Source organism: Choloepus didactylus, chromosome X, assembly GCF_015220235.1.
Source record: "Choloepus didactylus isolate mChoDid1 chromosome X, mChoDid1.pri, whole genome shotgun sequence".
NCBI classification, from domain to species: Eukaryota; Metazoa; Chordata; class Mammalia; order Pilosa; family Megalonychidae; genus Choloepus; species Choloepus didactylus.
The window spans coordinates 32646983-32663553 of record NC_051334.1 but is presented as its reverse complement, the minus strand read 5'-3'; the positions used below and the strand labels follow the sequence as shown (position 1 = coordinate 32663553).

The following is a 16571-nucleotide window of genomic DNA, read 5'->3' as shown; positions in this document are numbered from 1 at the left end:
CTTACCTAATTGTTCTGGCTCAAACTTCCAGTGCAATGTTGAATAGTACTGGAGAAAGCAGGCATCCTCTTTTTGTTCCTAATCTTTGAGGAAATGCTTTCAGTCTTTCACCACAGAGTACAATGTGAGCTATGTATTTCTTATAGATGCCCTTTATCATATTGAGGAAGTTTTCTTCTAATTCTAATTTGATTGTTTTTGTGATGAAAGAATATGGATTTTGTCAAATGCTTTTATGGCGCCAATCAAGATGATCATGTGTTTTCTTATTTTTACATTCTATTAATACGGTGTATTACATTCATGGATTTTCTTTTGTTGTACCACTCTTTAATTCCTGAGATAAAGCCCACTTGTTCATAGTATATAATCTATTTAATATGAGTTTGCATTAGGTTTACTAGTATTTTGTTGAGGATATTTGCATCTGTATTCATAAGGGTTATTCACCTGCAGGTTTGTTTTCTTGCAGTATCTTTTGCTTTGCAATCAGGGTTTTACTACCTATAGAATGACTTAGAATGTGCTCCCCAGTATTCTGTTTTTGTTTGTTTTTTAATAATTGGAGTTAATTCATATAGTTGTCTTCTTTTGTGCACACATTTTTTCAGGTGTTGATATCAAGTTATTTCTGCTGTATTAAATGGGCCTTGATATATTGTCTTCTCTTCTGTTTTCTGGAAGAGATTATGTAGAATTTGTATTAATTCTTCTTTAAAGGTTTGGTGAAATTCTCCACTTAAACAATCCACACATTGATAATTCTTTTGGGGGAGGTTTTTAAAATTATGAGTTCCATTTTATTAATAATTATAGGGCTATTCAAATTTTATTTTTCCATACTGGGTGATTTGTGACAGTTTGTGTTTTTTAGAGAATTGGTCCATTTCGTCTAAAGGACCATATATTATGTGTGTAGGGTCATTTGTATTATTTCCTTATTATCCATTTTATGTCCTTAGGATCTATAGTGATATTTCTCCTGTTTCAATACTTCTTTTGGTAATTCGTGTCTTCTCATTTTTTTGTTATTAATCTTGTTAGAGTTATCAATTTTATTGATCTTTTGAAGAACTGATTCTTTGTTATATTTATGTTCTTGAGTGTTTTTCTCCTTTCAATTTCATGATTTCTGTTCTTATTTTTATTATGTGCTTCTTTCTTTTGGTTTATTTTGTTCTTTTTTTCTCTGTTCTTTAGGTGAGAGCTTAGATTATTGATTTGAGACTTTTTCTTTTTTCTAATGCTTGCATTATAGTGTAATAAATTTCTCTCTCAGAGCTATTTTAGCTGTATCTCACAAATATTCATATGTTGTATTTTAATTTTGATTCAGATTCATCCATTTTTAAAATTTCCTTTGAGGTTTTCCCTTTGAACTATGAGTTATATAAAAGGGTGTTTCTTTTCTTTTTTTCCTTTTAGTTTCCAAGGGTTTGGAGATTTTCTTATCTTTCTCTTATTGGTTTCTGGTTTAAATTCATTATGGTAGGAGAACATGATCTGTATGATTTCAATTACTTTAAATTTGTTGAGGTTTGTATTGTGGTCCAAGATATAGTCTATATTGAGATATATTCCATGGATGCTTGAAAAGAATATGTATTCTGCTGTTGTTGAGTAGAGGATTCTATAAATGCCAAATAGATATTATTAGTTAATGGTGTATTTGAATTCTTCTGTCATTTCTCATTTTCTCTCTAGTTGTTGTATCACTTATTGAGAGAGGCTTGTTGAAGTCTCCAAGTGTAAGTGTGGATTTGTCAATGTTTCCATTCAGTTTGTTCAGTTTTGTTTTATCTATTATGCAGCTCTATTTTTTATGTGCACACACCACTATGATGCTTTTGTCATTATATAATGTCCCTTTGTCTCTAATAACTTACTTTGCATTGAATTCTACTTTATCTCATTAAAGTAGCCTTCCCTGCTTTCTTTTAATTAATATTTGCATGATATGCTTCATTTACTTTCTAAAGACCTATGTTATTTTATTTGAGGTGAGATCATTTAGTCGGGCCCAGTTTTTATTTAATCCATTCTGGCAATCTTTGGCTTTTAATTGGTGTTTTTAGACCATTTACCTTTAATGAGATTATTGTTATGTTGGAACTTAAGTCTGTCCTTTTTTGTTGCTGTTTTCTGATTCCTCTATTTGGTGTTTTTCTATTTAATTTTTCCTGTCTTTTTTGGATTACTTGAACAGCTTTTACAATTCCGTTTTGAATCATCTTTGCTGGCCTAGAGTTTATCTCCTTGCATAGATTTTTTAATGGTTCCTCTAGGTGTTACATTTTACACATACACACACATGCACACACAATTTGTCACAGTCTTCTGGTGTCATTTTACCAGTTTAAGTGAAGTAGAGAAAATTATGTCACTTTACCCTCCCTGCATTATAATGTATTTGTTTTAAATATTTCCTCTACATACATTTAAAACCTGATGAGACAATGTTATGATTTTTGCTTCAAATATCAAACATAATTTAGAAAACTCTTAAGGGGAAGGAAGGGAAATAAAGTCAATGATATTTATCCATATTTTTGCTTACCTTGTTCTTTCTTCCTTCCTGATGTCCAAGGTTCCTTTATCATTGCTTTTCTGTTTGAAAACTCCTGTTAGCCATTCTTTTAGGGTAGGTGTGCTGGTGGTAAATTATGTTAGTTTTCCTTCATCTGAAAATATCTTGATTTCTCCTTAATTCCAAAGGATACTTTTTGCTTGGCATAGGATTCTGTGTTGCAAGTTCTCTTTCAGCATATGAAATATATTCTGCCACTTCCTCCTGGCTTCCCATGGTTTCTCATGAGAAACATATATGTCATTTCTCTTTTCTTTCAAGTGTTTTTTTCTTCGTCTTTATTTTTCAGATGTTTGAGTATGATGTGTGCGAACATGAATTTCTTTGTGTTTATCCTCTTTGGGGTTCACTCAGCTTTTTGAAATGTTTAAGTTTATGTCTTTTGTTAAATTTAGCAAATTGTCACCCATTATTTGTTGAGTACTTGTTGTGCACCACCTTATTTCTCCATTCCTTCCAGGACTCCAGTGAAACAAATGTTAGTTCTTTTGTTGAAGTTCCACAGGGCCCAGAGGCTCTATCAAATTTTTATAGTTTTATTTTCTCTGTGTTCAATTTTTATAATTCTATTTTCTCTCTGTTCAGATTGGTTAATTTCTATTGTTTTATCTCTTCTTTCACTGATTCTTTCCTCTGTCCCTTCCATTCTGTTATTGACCCCATTTATTGAATTTGTTTTAATTTGGGTTATTGCATTTTGAATTTTAAAATGTTGCCTTTGGTCTTCTATATATCTTCTGTTTCTTTGCTGAGACTTTCTCTGTCTTTGCTGATATATTCAACATGTTCATAATTGCTCCTTGAAGCATTTTAATGATGGCTTTTTAAAAATTATGGTCAGGAAATTCTAATGTCTATGTTATCTTGGTGTTGGAAACTATTGATTTTCTTTTTGTACTTATTTTGAGATCTTTCAGCTTCTTGGTATGATGAATGATTTTCAGTTGAAACCTGGACATTTTGATTCAATGGATTCAATGGACTGAATCGTATTTAAGCCTTTTGTTTAAGCTGGTTCTCTATGCCATCATTCTGTTTTAGCATGTATCTTCTGATACAGAGTTAGAGAGCACCTTTTTTCCATGTGTCTGGAAGGCTTTATCTTCTACAGGAATAGATGGTCTATTAGTTTGGGTAATTCCAATTCCAATACTAGAAGGTACAGCATTAGAAATCTCAAGTTTAATAATTATAGTTCAACATTTTTATTCTTTTGATTATTACAGTAACAGAAAAGTTTTGGCACACTGAGGTATCTGGATGATGCTTTCTTGGAAAAAATATTCAGTTCATTCTGTACAAAGAGTTCCAAGTCTCTTGCCAATGATAGATTTAATGTAAGGGAACAGGCCCTTTGTATGAGGTGAGGACTTTTCAGTGTCTTGAACCCTGAAAATTTCCTGAGTCTCCAATAGAGGTCTATAGAACATCTTTCCTTAATGGAGAACTTCTTGATTTTAGTGAATTTAAAAGATTCTTATGTAGAGATCAGCATTTAAAAAAATTGTGGTAATGTGTGTGTGTGTGTGTGTGTGTGTATACACATATATATATAAACAAAATTTGCCATTTTAACCATTTTAAGTGTAGAATTAAGATTCGTTAATTCCTTTTAAAATATTTTGCTACCATCACCACCTTCCATTACTGAAACTATCTCATCACCACAAACAGAAACTCTTTGCCCATTAAACAGAACTCCCCTTTTCTCCAGTTCCCTATAACTCTAATCTACTTTCTCTGTGACTTGCTTATTCTAGATATTACATATAAGTGGAATAATACAATATTTGTCCTTTTGTGTCTGGCTTTTTTCATTCAGCACAGTGTTTTCAAGGTTCATCCATGTTGTAGCATGTATCAGAGCATTTTTATGGCTGAATCATTTTCCATTATTTGGATATACCACATTTTTTTATCGATTCAACTGTTGATGGACACTTGGGTTGTTTGCACCTTTCAACTATTGTTAATAATGCTGCTTGCTACGCATATTGGTGTTCAGGTATCTGTTTGGGTCTATGCTTAGAATTCTTTGGGGTATATCCCTAAGAGTGGAATTGCTAGGTTATATGGTAATTGTATGTTTAACTTTTTGAGGAATTGTCAAAGTGTTTTCCACCATGGCTGTGCCATTTTACATTCCTACCAGCAATGTTTGCAGTTTTTTAAGTGCAATGCTTTATTTAACTTAAATGAGAATCTTGTATGGTAGGTAGTGTACATGGTGTTATCTTTAAAACCTTATCCCTCTACTAGGTCCCTCTCCCAACAATCCTATTCAAGTTCATCAATTAAAAAGTTCATCAAAATGTAATTTTTTCTTTTAATAAACTTAAAGCTTAATACCTTTGAGGGAAGGGAACAATATAAGCTCTTCTATTGTATCCTTAATATAGAATGTCTGGCTTTAATAAGTGTTTGACAAATAAATATTCATTCATTCCATGACCTAGTGCCATTTTTAAAATGAGATTTGATGCTGTGGTTATCCCATAGTGCCAGGGTTCATGATCTCTTCTAACATACGCTTCAAAAAAGATTTAGCTTGCCAACCTCAAAGTATTATGCCTTTATGTATAGTTCTATAATTATCTGGGACCTAGATTCCTCTCCTCCTCCCTGCTAACTTCTCTTTTTCCAACTAATACCACTGAGCCTCCATAAAACCCAAGGTACTTTTGATTACCAAAGATATCAATATAAATAGTAACCAATCCTTTACGTCAAGAAATTTACAGCTTAATTATGAAAGTACATTCATTATATTAGATCCAACTCCAAATGGGGGTGAGGGGAAACTCAACAATATCTTCAAAGGGAAGGTAAATTTAAATGAAACCCAGAAGGATGAAGATGCATACAATATACAGACAAAGGAGTAAAAGAAATTGCAAGCAGAGTTATAGGGAATGGGGAATAAAAAGGGAAGAAGACAACTTCTGATCTGAAGATTTCCATAGATTTTGGATTCTAGCAGCTGAGACACACATTGAACATATACCTAGTTTGTTTCTATTGCAAATGCAATAAAGGAAAGATGCAGAATGGTAATAAAGCATATGATAAACTTTTGAAATATGGGATATAAAGGTAGGAAAGTGAATGAGATGAATTCACAGGGCTATAATGTAGGGTAGAAAATGAAGGCAAGGGCTAGATTGCAAATGATCTCTTCACCCTGGTTATATTTTCCACTGGGATGTCACATTAGTTCTGAGTATTCTTCTAAGATTGATATGGTAGGACTGAGCCCATGTGCTAACAATTCTTCACTTGAATCAGTGGTGCCAGCACCATGTCTATTTTATGCCATCCTCTGCCCTGCTCTTTTCCCTGGGAGGCTTACCTCAACATGAGTATTACCAGGGCTTCTTGCGTGCTAGATTTTAGCAAATGAAGAGACAATAGCAGGATAATAGAGGGCAGGTGGAAAGAAAGGTTCAGGTATTTATTTCCCACTTCATACCTGCCTCACTAAGGTTGATATAGTGACTAGATTTTTTTATTGCTGCTTCAATATTATTCCCTCACCTGGCTCCATCAGACCTGGAGTTCAAAATAAGTTCCCAATTTTGCTACTACCTCGTGACTTGCAGTCCCTTATTTGTTCTTATCACTGTGCATGTACCTCTGTCCAGAGATGTTTCATTAATTTTTTTCAGTTAAATGCTTAGGATTCTGCCACCTATTTTATGTCTGGACCTTGACTCATACAGCATAAAAGATGCAACTATTAAATCATGTTTCCTACTCTCAGCTCACTTATATCAGTCTTTCATTTATTTGTACTCATAATAACTTTGTTTTATTCAGAACTATTTAAAAACCTTCATTTCTTTATATTTGCCTCCTAAAATGCTTAGGGGCCATCAATATATAAATTTGGTGGCCATTATTTTCACAACACGGATAAATGACATTTGGGTTTTACTCATATTTAGTCAGTAAATGTTCTCTGTCTTGATACCATAGCAAGCACTGATATGTAGTAACTAGTACTGAAATCAAATCATTTTACAAGTTATGTAGACTTCATTGTCTGTAATACATGAACTCAGATGTGTTATTGTTATGAGTTGTACCTTTTCTTTGTCCAGTGGAAAAAAAATCTGAAGGTTTAATAATGAATTTAAAAGCAAAAGTTTCAAGATATGCATTTAATATTTTAATGGGAATTGAAATAATGTCAAAGCAAATTTAAATCACACACATATATACACAAATACTTTGGTTATCAACATAGGTGGGCATGGGATCATCTATAAAAATACTATAGCTCATATACTTACTGGTGAAAGATTGAATGCTTTATACCTAATATTAGGACAAAGGCAAAATATGTCTGCTCTCAACCCTTTCATTCTTCATAGTCCTGGAATTACTAGCCACCATAGTAATGTGAGAAAAGTAAATAAAAAGCATATAAATCAGGAAGGAAGGAATAGATTTAAAAAAAAATCCCTATTTGTAGATGTTTTGACTGTCTATGGAGAAGGAAATCTACAGAATAACTCCTAGAACTAATAAGTTCAGCAAGGTCTCAGGATTCAAATCAGGATGCAAAAATCAATTGTGTTTCTATATGTAAGTAATGAAATAATGGAAACCAAAATTTAAAATGTATTACAATTCACACCCACTTCAAAAAATGAAATACTTATTTATGAGTCTAAGAAAATATATACAAGTTCTGTATGCTGCAAACTACAAAACTGATGAAATAAAGACCTAAATAAATGTAAATACATACCATATTCATGAACTGGAAGACTTAATATATGAAAGATGTCAAGTCTCCTCAAATTTGATCTATATATTATTAATGTAATTTTGTCAAAATATCAGCAATATTTTTGTCTGAATCCTAACAGCCTTATTTTTTTTCTGATCTCAGTGCCTATAAACTAGTGCATAAATTAGAACATTTTTTCCCATTGGATTTAACTAAAGAGAGATTAAAAAGGAAAAAAACTCAAAAACATAAGCCTTTTATAGAAGGACAACATTTGAACAAATATGAATCACTGGGAGGGGAGGTAGACATGGCCAAAAATGAATTTTCCCAAATCAATAAAGTTATGAACTTTCTACAAATATCCTAGTTAGCAGGTTAGCAGGTATATTTCTGTCCAGCTTATTATTCTATGAAGCAGTATTAAACTTAATGTTTGAAATTATGTTAAATAATTGAATAAAGGGCAAATCATTCAGCCCCTTCTCAATTTATCAAAAATAACTCTGTATGATTTTCAATTATTTAAGAATTCATTCATTCCTTGTTCCCTTTTACATTTAGAGTAATTAATTTGACTTCTGTTTCATGTTACAGAGATTACTGGTTAATTTTACAACATGGATTATAAAACTGTACGCTAAAGATGAGTAATTAAAAAACATTCTGATGTATGAATCCAATGCAGTATAAATGTATTTTGCATTTTTGAAAAAAGGGTCATATCTATCAATTATATACCTTTGTTAACAATTATAACCTTGACATTTAAAATTATTTCAATATCATATGCATATGGTATATATTTAGCCATACACATTTAATTTTTTTAATGTGCTTCTTTTTCAAAACTGTAGTTTTGGACCTTCTGCTGTGCTTTTGCTTTCTTTGTGCGATCACACACATAAGGGACAGAATGCCATTAAATATGAGTTTGAAATGTGAAAACATAATTTCATCACAATAAAAATCACTGTTAAGTAGCAAAGCATGATGAAAGAAATAAAAAAAGAGCTAATAAATGTGGAGATATACTGTGTTCATGGATTGGCAGACTCAACGTGGTAAAGATGTTAATTCTCCCCAAATTGATCTATATATTTAATGAAATTCCTGTCAAAATACCAACAATACATTTTGTAAACATATCTGTAGGATTATTTGTGAAATAGGCTCATTCTAAAACTTGTGTAAAAAGACACAGGGCCTATAATTTCTAGAAATATTTTGAAAAAGAATAAAGTGGAAGAAATAGGTCTATAGAATGCTTATGCTTACTATATAGCTATGGAAATTAAGACAGTGTGGTATTGGCAGAGAGATAGACATGTAGATAATGGTATAGAACCTCAATCCCAGAGAGAGATGCACACTAATATGCCCAACTGATTTTTGAAAAAGGTGTAAAAGTAATTCAGTGGAGGAGGGATAAAGTCTTTTCAACAAATGGTGCTGGAGCAATTAGACATTGATAAGCCAAAAAAAAAAAAAAAAAAAAAATGGAAAAGAAAAAAGAAACTGGACCTAAACCCCATACATTATAGAAAATGAACTCAAAGTGAATCATAGATTTAAATATTAATGTAATGTTATAAAATATTAGAAAGCATATGAGAAAATCATCACAACTTAAAGCTTGGTGAAGAATTCTGGATCTGACACGAAAAGCACCATGCATAAAAGAAAACAATCAATGCATTGGACCCTGTTAAAAGGATGAAAAGATAAGTTACAGACTGGGAGAAAATATTTCCAAACTACCTATCTAACAAAGGACTCATATCTAACATGTATAAACAACCTCAATCTTGGCAGTAAAAAAAGAAACTAAACTATCCAATTAGAAAATGAGCAAAAACAATGAAAAGACTTTTCACAGAAGAGGATATTTGGATGGTAAATAAGCACATCAAAAGATGTTCAGCACCATTTACCATTAGGGGAATTCAAATTTAAAGCACCCTTAGAAAGCTCTATACAATTAAGACTAAAAGAAAAAACAAAATATAAAATTGACAGCACCAAATGCTGGTGAAGGTATAGAGAAACTGGATCACTCAACCATTTTCTAGTATATATATATATGTAGAATGGTACAGCTCCCCTGAAAAAGACTTTGACAATTTCTTAAAAACTAAACATATACTTACCACACAACCCAGCACTTGTACTCTTGGGCATTAATCCCAGAAAAATGAAAAAAAAAAATCTATACATTTTTGCAGTGTCTGAAAAATTAAACAGACACATCCGTACAAACCAGCAATTGTCCACCTGGGCATTAATCTCAGAGAATGAGGGAAAAAAAGCCTACATGAATGGTTTGTGGCTTTATTTATAGTAGCCTAAAACTGGGAACAACCAAAATGTCTTTCAGTAATGAATGGTTAGACAAACTGTGGTGCGTGCATGCCATGGTGGTATACTACACAGCAATAAAAGAAAACAAGCTATTGATGCAGGTGACAACTTCAATGGATCTTGAAGACATTATGCAGAATGCAAAAAAAGCCAATCTCAAAATGTCACATACTATATGATTCCATTTATCTAACATTCTTAAAATGAGAGAATTATAAAGAACAAATTAGTGTTTTCCAGGTATTAGGGATGGTGGGGGATGGGTGGCCAGCATGATTCTAAAGGGGTAGCCTAAGGAAGAATTTTTGTGGTGATGGAATAATAGTTCTGTACCTTGTGTGATAAAATGACTTAGAAATTTACAAACACATTGCACCAGTGTGAATTTCCTGTTTTGATTATTGTACCATTGTTATGTAAGACGTAACCTTTGGTGGAAATTGGGTAAAGGGTAGTGTGCCAGTTTCAATGTATTGTGTCCCCCAAAATGCCATGTTTTTTGATGCGGTCTTGTGTGGGCAGCCGTGTTAGTGTTGATTAGTTTGTAATTCTTTGAGTGTTTCCACGGAGATGTGACCCACCCAACTATAGGTGATGACTCTGATTGGTTTCCATGGATGTGTGGCCTTGCCCATTTGGCATGGGCCTTGATTAGTTTACTAGAGCACTATATAAGCTCCGACAGAAGGCGCAAGCTTGCTACAGCCAAGAGGGACACTTTGAGGAATGCACAGGAGCTGAGAGAGGAGCTGCAGCTTACAGAGCAACATTTTGGAGATGGCCTTTGAAAGCAGACTTTTGCTCCAGAGAAGCTAAGAGAAGACAAACACCCCAAGAGCAACTAAGAGTGATGTTTTTGAGGAGCTGCAGCCTAGAGAGGAACGTCTGGGGAGAAAGTCATTTTGAAACCAGAATTCTGGAGCAGATGCCAGCCACTTGCCTTCCCAGCTAACAAAGGTTTTCTGGACACCATTGGCCATCCTCTAGTGCAAATATCCGATTGTTGATACATTATCTTGGACACTTTATGGTCTTAACACGGTAACTTGGTAACCAAATAAAACCAATTCATTTCTGGTGTTTTGCGAAAAGGCAGCATTAGCAAACCAGAACAGGTACATAGGACATCTATATAATATCTTTGCAACTTCCTGTGAATCAACTATTATTTCAAAATAAAAAGTGAAAACAAATATTTCAAAAATCTCTGCTCTGCTGGTTATAAACCAAGGGAACTTGAGCAAGTTCCTTGACCAGTCATCTTTGTATTGGACTCCTAAGAACTACCAGATATAGTTATTGTGATGACTAAAAGAAATTAAGTGACTACAGGTCATGGGAAAACAGTTTCAACATCTGAATCAGAATTCATTGACTATATTTGGGCTAACTTTTCTTTCATGTACCTTTCAATTTTTCCACTTACCTTAAGCATGTCTTCATACCTAGATCATAATACATTGAAGGAAGTGTACCTTTTCCACATATTGCAGAATTTATTCCAGGTACTCATTATTGGTTAATACTGAAATATAATTAAGATACATCCGAGGGCATTCAGACTCAGTGTTTGGTACTTTAGATATGACCCAAGACAGAAGTCATAATTGTTTGTTTTTAGAATCATGGACTTCAGGGTTTCTCAAACTTGAGCATGCTTTAGAATCACCTGTGAAACACGGGGTGTCGGGTGCTACCCTCCAGAGTTTGTGATTTTCCAGGTCTCAGGTGTACTTGCATTTCCGAGTTCCCAGATGAAGCTGATGCTGCTGGTTCATGGACCACACTTTAAGAATCACTGATATACTATATGTGTGCCTTGGACTATACCTGGATTTATGTGTCTAGAAAACTCACAGTAGAAAGTATAAAGGAAATTATACTTTAGATGATATTGTGCCCCACAGTACAGAAAGACACTGGTGTTAACATGCAGACTTGGATCCATGTCAGCACAAAAAGATTTATTTTATGAGTGAATAGAAATTTTTTTACTCATATGCATATTTAGGCACCCAAACTAAGGAGAGGAAATGAGGTGATCTATGAATAAGAACATTTTAAATCTATTTTTGGATAACAGTAATTTAAATATAATTATCTTAAATTAAGAAATAGGCCTTATGTTTTATTTCATTTAGGTTTTGTTGGGGAAAATGGGACTATTGTGATGACATTCTAAAATATAAAATGTATAATTAACTATTAAGGTAAACATTGTAGATTGACTCAATGTCATTTTTTTTGGTTTTTATCTATAATTTATTTCTGAGCCAAGCATTTTAATGTTCATAGAAAAATAAGTATGTCACTTTAAAAATTGGTTATAAAAATAAATAATTTTAATAGGGATTATTGTAATTGGAAAAGGAATATCTCTCTAAAATGAGTTGCCAACATTTCCTGTAAATATTGGCCTCACCTGTTGCATTAAAACATAATAAAGAAAAAGAAGTCTTCTTATGGCAAAGTATGATTTATAACACACTGAATGACATATTGTACCTGTGTTCATTTAATACAGAAAGAAGACTGTTGGAAACCTTTAAATAATTGATCATTAACTCACTAAGAGAATTGTGTATTAATAATTGTCACCAGAGAAATCAAGGAAAGAGTAATTTGTTAGTAAGTAAGTTTTATGATAACCTACAACGGAAATTTACCATTTTAGGAGGATTAGGATTACTTTGTTCCATTGTAAGAGTGCTCTTTATTTTAGCAGAAAACTTGTCCCATGAGACCTACACACACACACACACACACACACACACACACACACACACACACACACACACACACACACATGCGCACACACACATTCTGCCTTCAGAGCTCAGCTGTTACATTCTGCTGTTGCTTCTCTTACGCAGACTGTTGGCTTCATCAATACATGATTTTTTATTGGATCCCAAGGGTAGCAATTAACTTCTGTAGACAGTGGGTACATAACGAATGCATCGATTATTCTGGGCATTTCCTTTTGCATCAGTGGAGTGGTGTTTTTAGTGTTGTTGAGAGGGAAAAAAGAAGAAAGGCATTTAAAAGGCAATTCTCGATCAGGATTTTATGCTCTTTTATTTTAGAAATTTGCATAAAAGTTGCAGAAAGTATTGTTTACAGTTTTGCACTGTAGAGTTTTTGTGTTTAGAAGGCTTGGCAAGCAAGCACGATGTCTACTGTGCTATTCTGGTTTGAATATTCTTCAGAACACAGTCGAATATTATTTGAACTCACAGGACTTGCCATGCTGGAATCACAACCTTATATGTAGTGTCCATGAGCAGTCCTATTATGGGAAACCAACTCGACAGAAAAGGCGAGTCACTTGCTTCTGCGCAGGTCCTGGAATTTGAAATATCCAGGGGCCTCTACAGAATCCTGGCATCAGATACTATGTTGACTCACTCAGTGTCAGGCTCACTCACTTTCCCCCTACAGGACTCAGATCTTGGAGGCAATTACCTTCCGAGAGAAATGAACAGGACAAACTGAAGTGTAGTTTTTTTTTAAGGCTGCTGAAGTTTATTGGTTTCTCATCGTTCCTCACCCTGCTGGAGCAATAAAGTTGGGAGAAATTTTTACCAAGATTTTTATTGCTGCTTTGATACATACTTTTTTTCCCAAATGCTTTGGTGGGAAGAAGTAGAGGACTGTTGTAAGTACAAAGTAATTAAAACTATTATTTTACCAAGATATAACTTTTAGTTTGTGACAAGCTTACTGATGAGGCAGATTGATTTTTGATTTACTACAGTTTATGAGTGAGCATAAATACTGTCTTACACATATATTGTAGACATATATATGTACAGGTGTACCTGTTTCTCATTAGGGAAATTTTTCCACAGAAATGAGCTAAGGATTTAGAATTTGTTCTTTGCACATAGAGTCAAAGACATCTTTCTTATTTTAAGAGACCATTAAGGTAATGGAACATGCATGGGTATTTGTAACAGGCCATTTTGATTGCTGTGAAATAGTTGGTGTGTCAGAGTTATCTTGATTATGTGGTGCTTCTGAATTTTGTAATAGTTACATGTGGGGTAGTGGCCTAACATGTATTCTCAGTGAACTCACTGCTGTATGGGAATGGTGTGGAGGCTTCAAGGTTAGATAAATTTTTATCAGGCAGAACATGAGGGGAAAATAAAGAATAAAGTGTGATGGAAAAATGGAGGTTGAGGAAAGTATTGATTAAGATTTAACTAGAAGCTCCTTTCTCATATTTCATTTAGTATTTTGAATGTTCATATCTGTAGCATCTCATGAGAAATGTTTCAGAGGATGATATGCTCTGTGCTGGCAAATGACCAGACACTCTTGTTGAGAAAACAACATAAACACAAGCGGGATTTCCAATCATGTTTTGCAGTAAAGTTACTAAAGGCAATTTGTTGTTTCATGTCTATGATGACCTAGCTTTTCAGGAAAGCTTTTTTAGTTTGGCTTTTATATAAAATACAACTATTAGGTTCATTTTTTAAGGAAAGTCAGGACTATTGAAAATTTTAAAATTTGTCATGCAGTAATAAAGAGTATATGAAAATAGTATTTGATGAGGATAGTGTGTCCTAAAGACACGAATAGAGATTATCATTTTTTCCTGTAACTGACTTGTGGATTACTGTCATTCTGAAATAGATATGAGGGCAGTGCCTATAATTAAGAATGGAAAAATACATCTCTCTAAACAAGTAACTTCACTACTTTAGGAGAAAGAGTCAGAACACAAGTTTTGCCTCAGAAAAATTGATGGGAATAAATTCATTCATTTATTGATTTACATTAGATGCTACAAAATTTCATAGTGTAACATATCATTACTTTATTTACAAGAATAGGTATAGTACGTATTCTTTGCAACAGACACATATACTCTCTTTCATTTGCCGTTATTTCTCTCAGATCATTATTTCATAAATTCTACCAGAATCACTGGTGATTTTATACACACACACACACACACACACATTTTTGCCTACAAAAATTAAACTTATACACCAGTGCATAGGCCAATTTTGAAAGAAGAGCAAAGATGCAGTTCTGGAATGAAGCAAGGCAAACTACTCTCTGCTTTGTCATAGATATTTAAATAAGTTTTTAAATTATTAATTGGAATTTGAGGTAAGCTGAACCCTCTTTTAGGATATGCCCTTTATGACTTCATTATAGTGCATTTTAAAACCATCAGACAATGCTTTTGCTACATGGCAATGGGTTTGTTAAGAGAAAGTAGAGATAGTCACAGGGTTACATTAATTACATTAAATTTTACTGGTTGATAATATACTACTATTTGGATGTATTGGCATTTGATTCCAGTTTTAAAAATCGCCTTGGTTTGTAAAAGACAGGATAGTACAATAATATTGTGTTTAGCTAGTTTTTAACAAAATAGTTATCCTTTAAAAGGTAAGATTGCTAAATTAACACAAACATTGTTTACTTTTAGAATTACTAAAAAATGCATTGCAAAGAATTATTCACATGGTTCATTGCAAATATGCATTTCATTCAAAATTTTTAAAGTGTAAAACATCTTAGGTTCTAATAAAATCATCTCAAAATTTCACTTGTGGTGTCTTTTAAGAACACCTTAAAGCTATGAAAAAGAGGTTGCTGTTCTAAATACATGATATATTTTATAACTTAAGAAGAAAAAGCTTTTGTGTCTTGTACATAGCATAACATTATGAGATATATAATAGAGAAAGCCAGGGAGATGTTAGTATAAACTAAAAAGAAAACTACAAAGTGGTTTACGGAAATTTAAATTATTTAAGAAAAAAAGTTGTCAATTGGACACTATTCAAGCTAGAGAATACTGAAATACAGATTCGTAATTTGAGAAGAGATATTAACACCTCTTTAGTCTTCAGGTATTCATTTGAAATCCTTGTGGCCCAAGTTACTTGCTACATGTGAAAGAAAATGTCAAGTTTTTAGCCACTTGTGTGGTTTAATAAAAGAGATTAAAATCTCCATTGTCTTGGAAAAGTCAGGTGTTTGTTTAAATTTTATTTTATTTTATTATCTTTCATCAGTACTTTATCTTGAGATTAAAAAAAGTGATTCCCCAAACACTGTTTCTCCTTCCCCCTTGTACCATATTCATTCCCTAACTTATTAAACATTTAACAATTATTTTTCCATTGCAAATACAACAAATATGGTATTTTGGTGTAAGGGTACATGTTTATATCCATACACATTTAAGTCACATGTTATTTTCTGTTCATATTTTGTCTGTTTTAAACACACAACATTTTTAAAGAAATTGACAAACAAAACTAATGTGTGTCCTCTGTCCCACAAGATAACAAATCATGAGGGATGGAGCAAACCCACGTTTTAGGAGGACTGAATTTATACATCTGGGCCTCTTTTAAGAAAAAAGTTGCAGACAAAATTAGGTAGGGCCTTGTGAGGGGCCCATAACAAGTCAAGGGCCTCAGCTTAAGCTTTAGTGGTTTCATGTGAAATGACCTCTTTATGAAGACGAGATTCGTTGTGGTTAAATCTTTTCCCAGTTACGTTTTAAAATAAAATCAATGCTAGTTATATTTCTTTGAAGCATATATTATTTCTCAAAGACAACCTTTTATTTAATGCATATTAGCGAGTTAAAACAATTTAAGATGGTGGCAATTTGACATTTCTGCTTTCATTCTGAAAAGATACATTGATTAAAGTGATGTCAAACTCAGCTAATGGAGGCAGTACAGTTATTTTGGATATACAGGGTATGTAATTTGATGGCAAGCCAAATCACAATGAGAAGGAACAATGATTACCTTCATTTATTTTTATACAGTGCAGTCAGGTTTTGACTGGATTCAGGGGGAGGTAAGTTTTCTTTCTAACCAAGTCCTGCTAAAGTCTTAA

At 33.1% G+C, this 16571-nt stretch overlaps 1 protein-coding gene across 1 annotated transcript in view; it reads left to right on the top strand.

Annotated features, from left to right (window-relative positions):
- Window positions 1-13112: 13112 nt before the first annotated feature.
- The window catches only part of DMD (dystrophin), a 2178366-nt gene continuing 2174907 nt past the window's right edge, over window positions 13113-16571 (top strand). Inside the window, exon 1 of the mRNA XM_037821041.1 lies at window positions 13113-13341. Coding sequence (XP_037676969.1) covers window positions 13311-13341 — 31 coding nt within the window. The 5' untranslated portion in view covers window positions 13113-13310. The remainder of the gene's footprint in view (window positions 13342-16571) is intronic.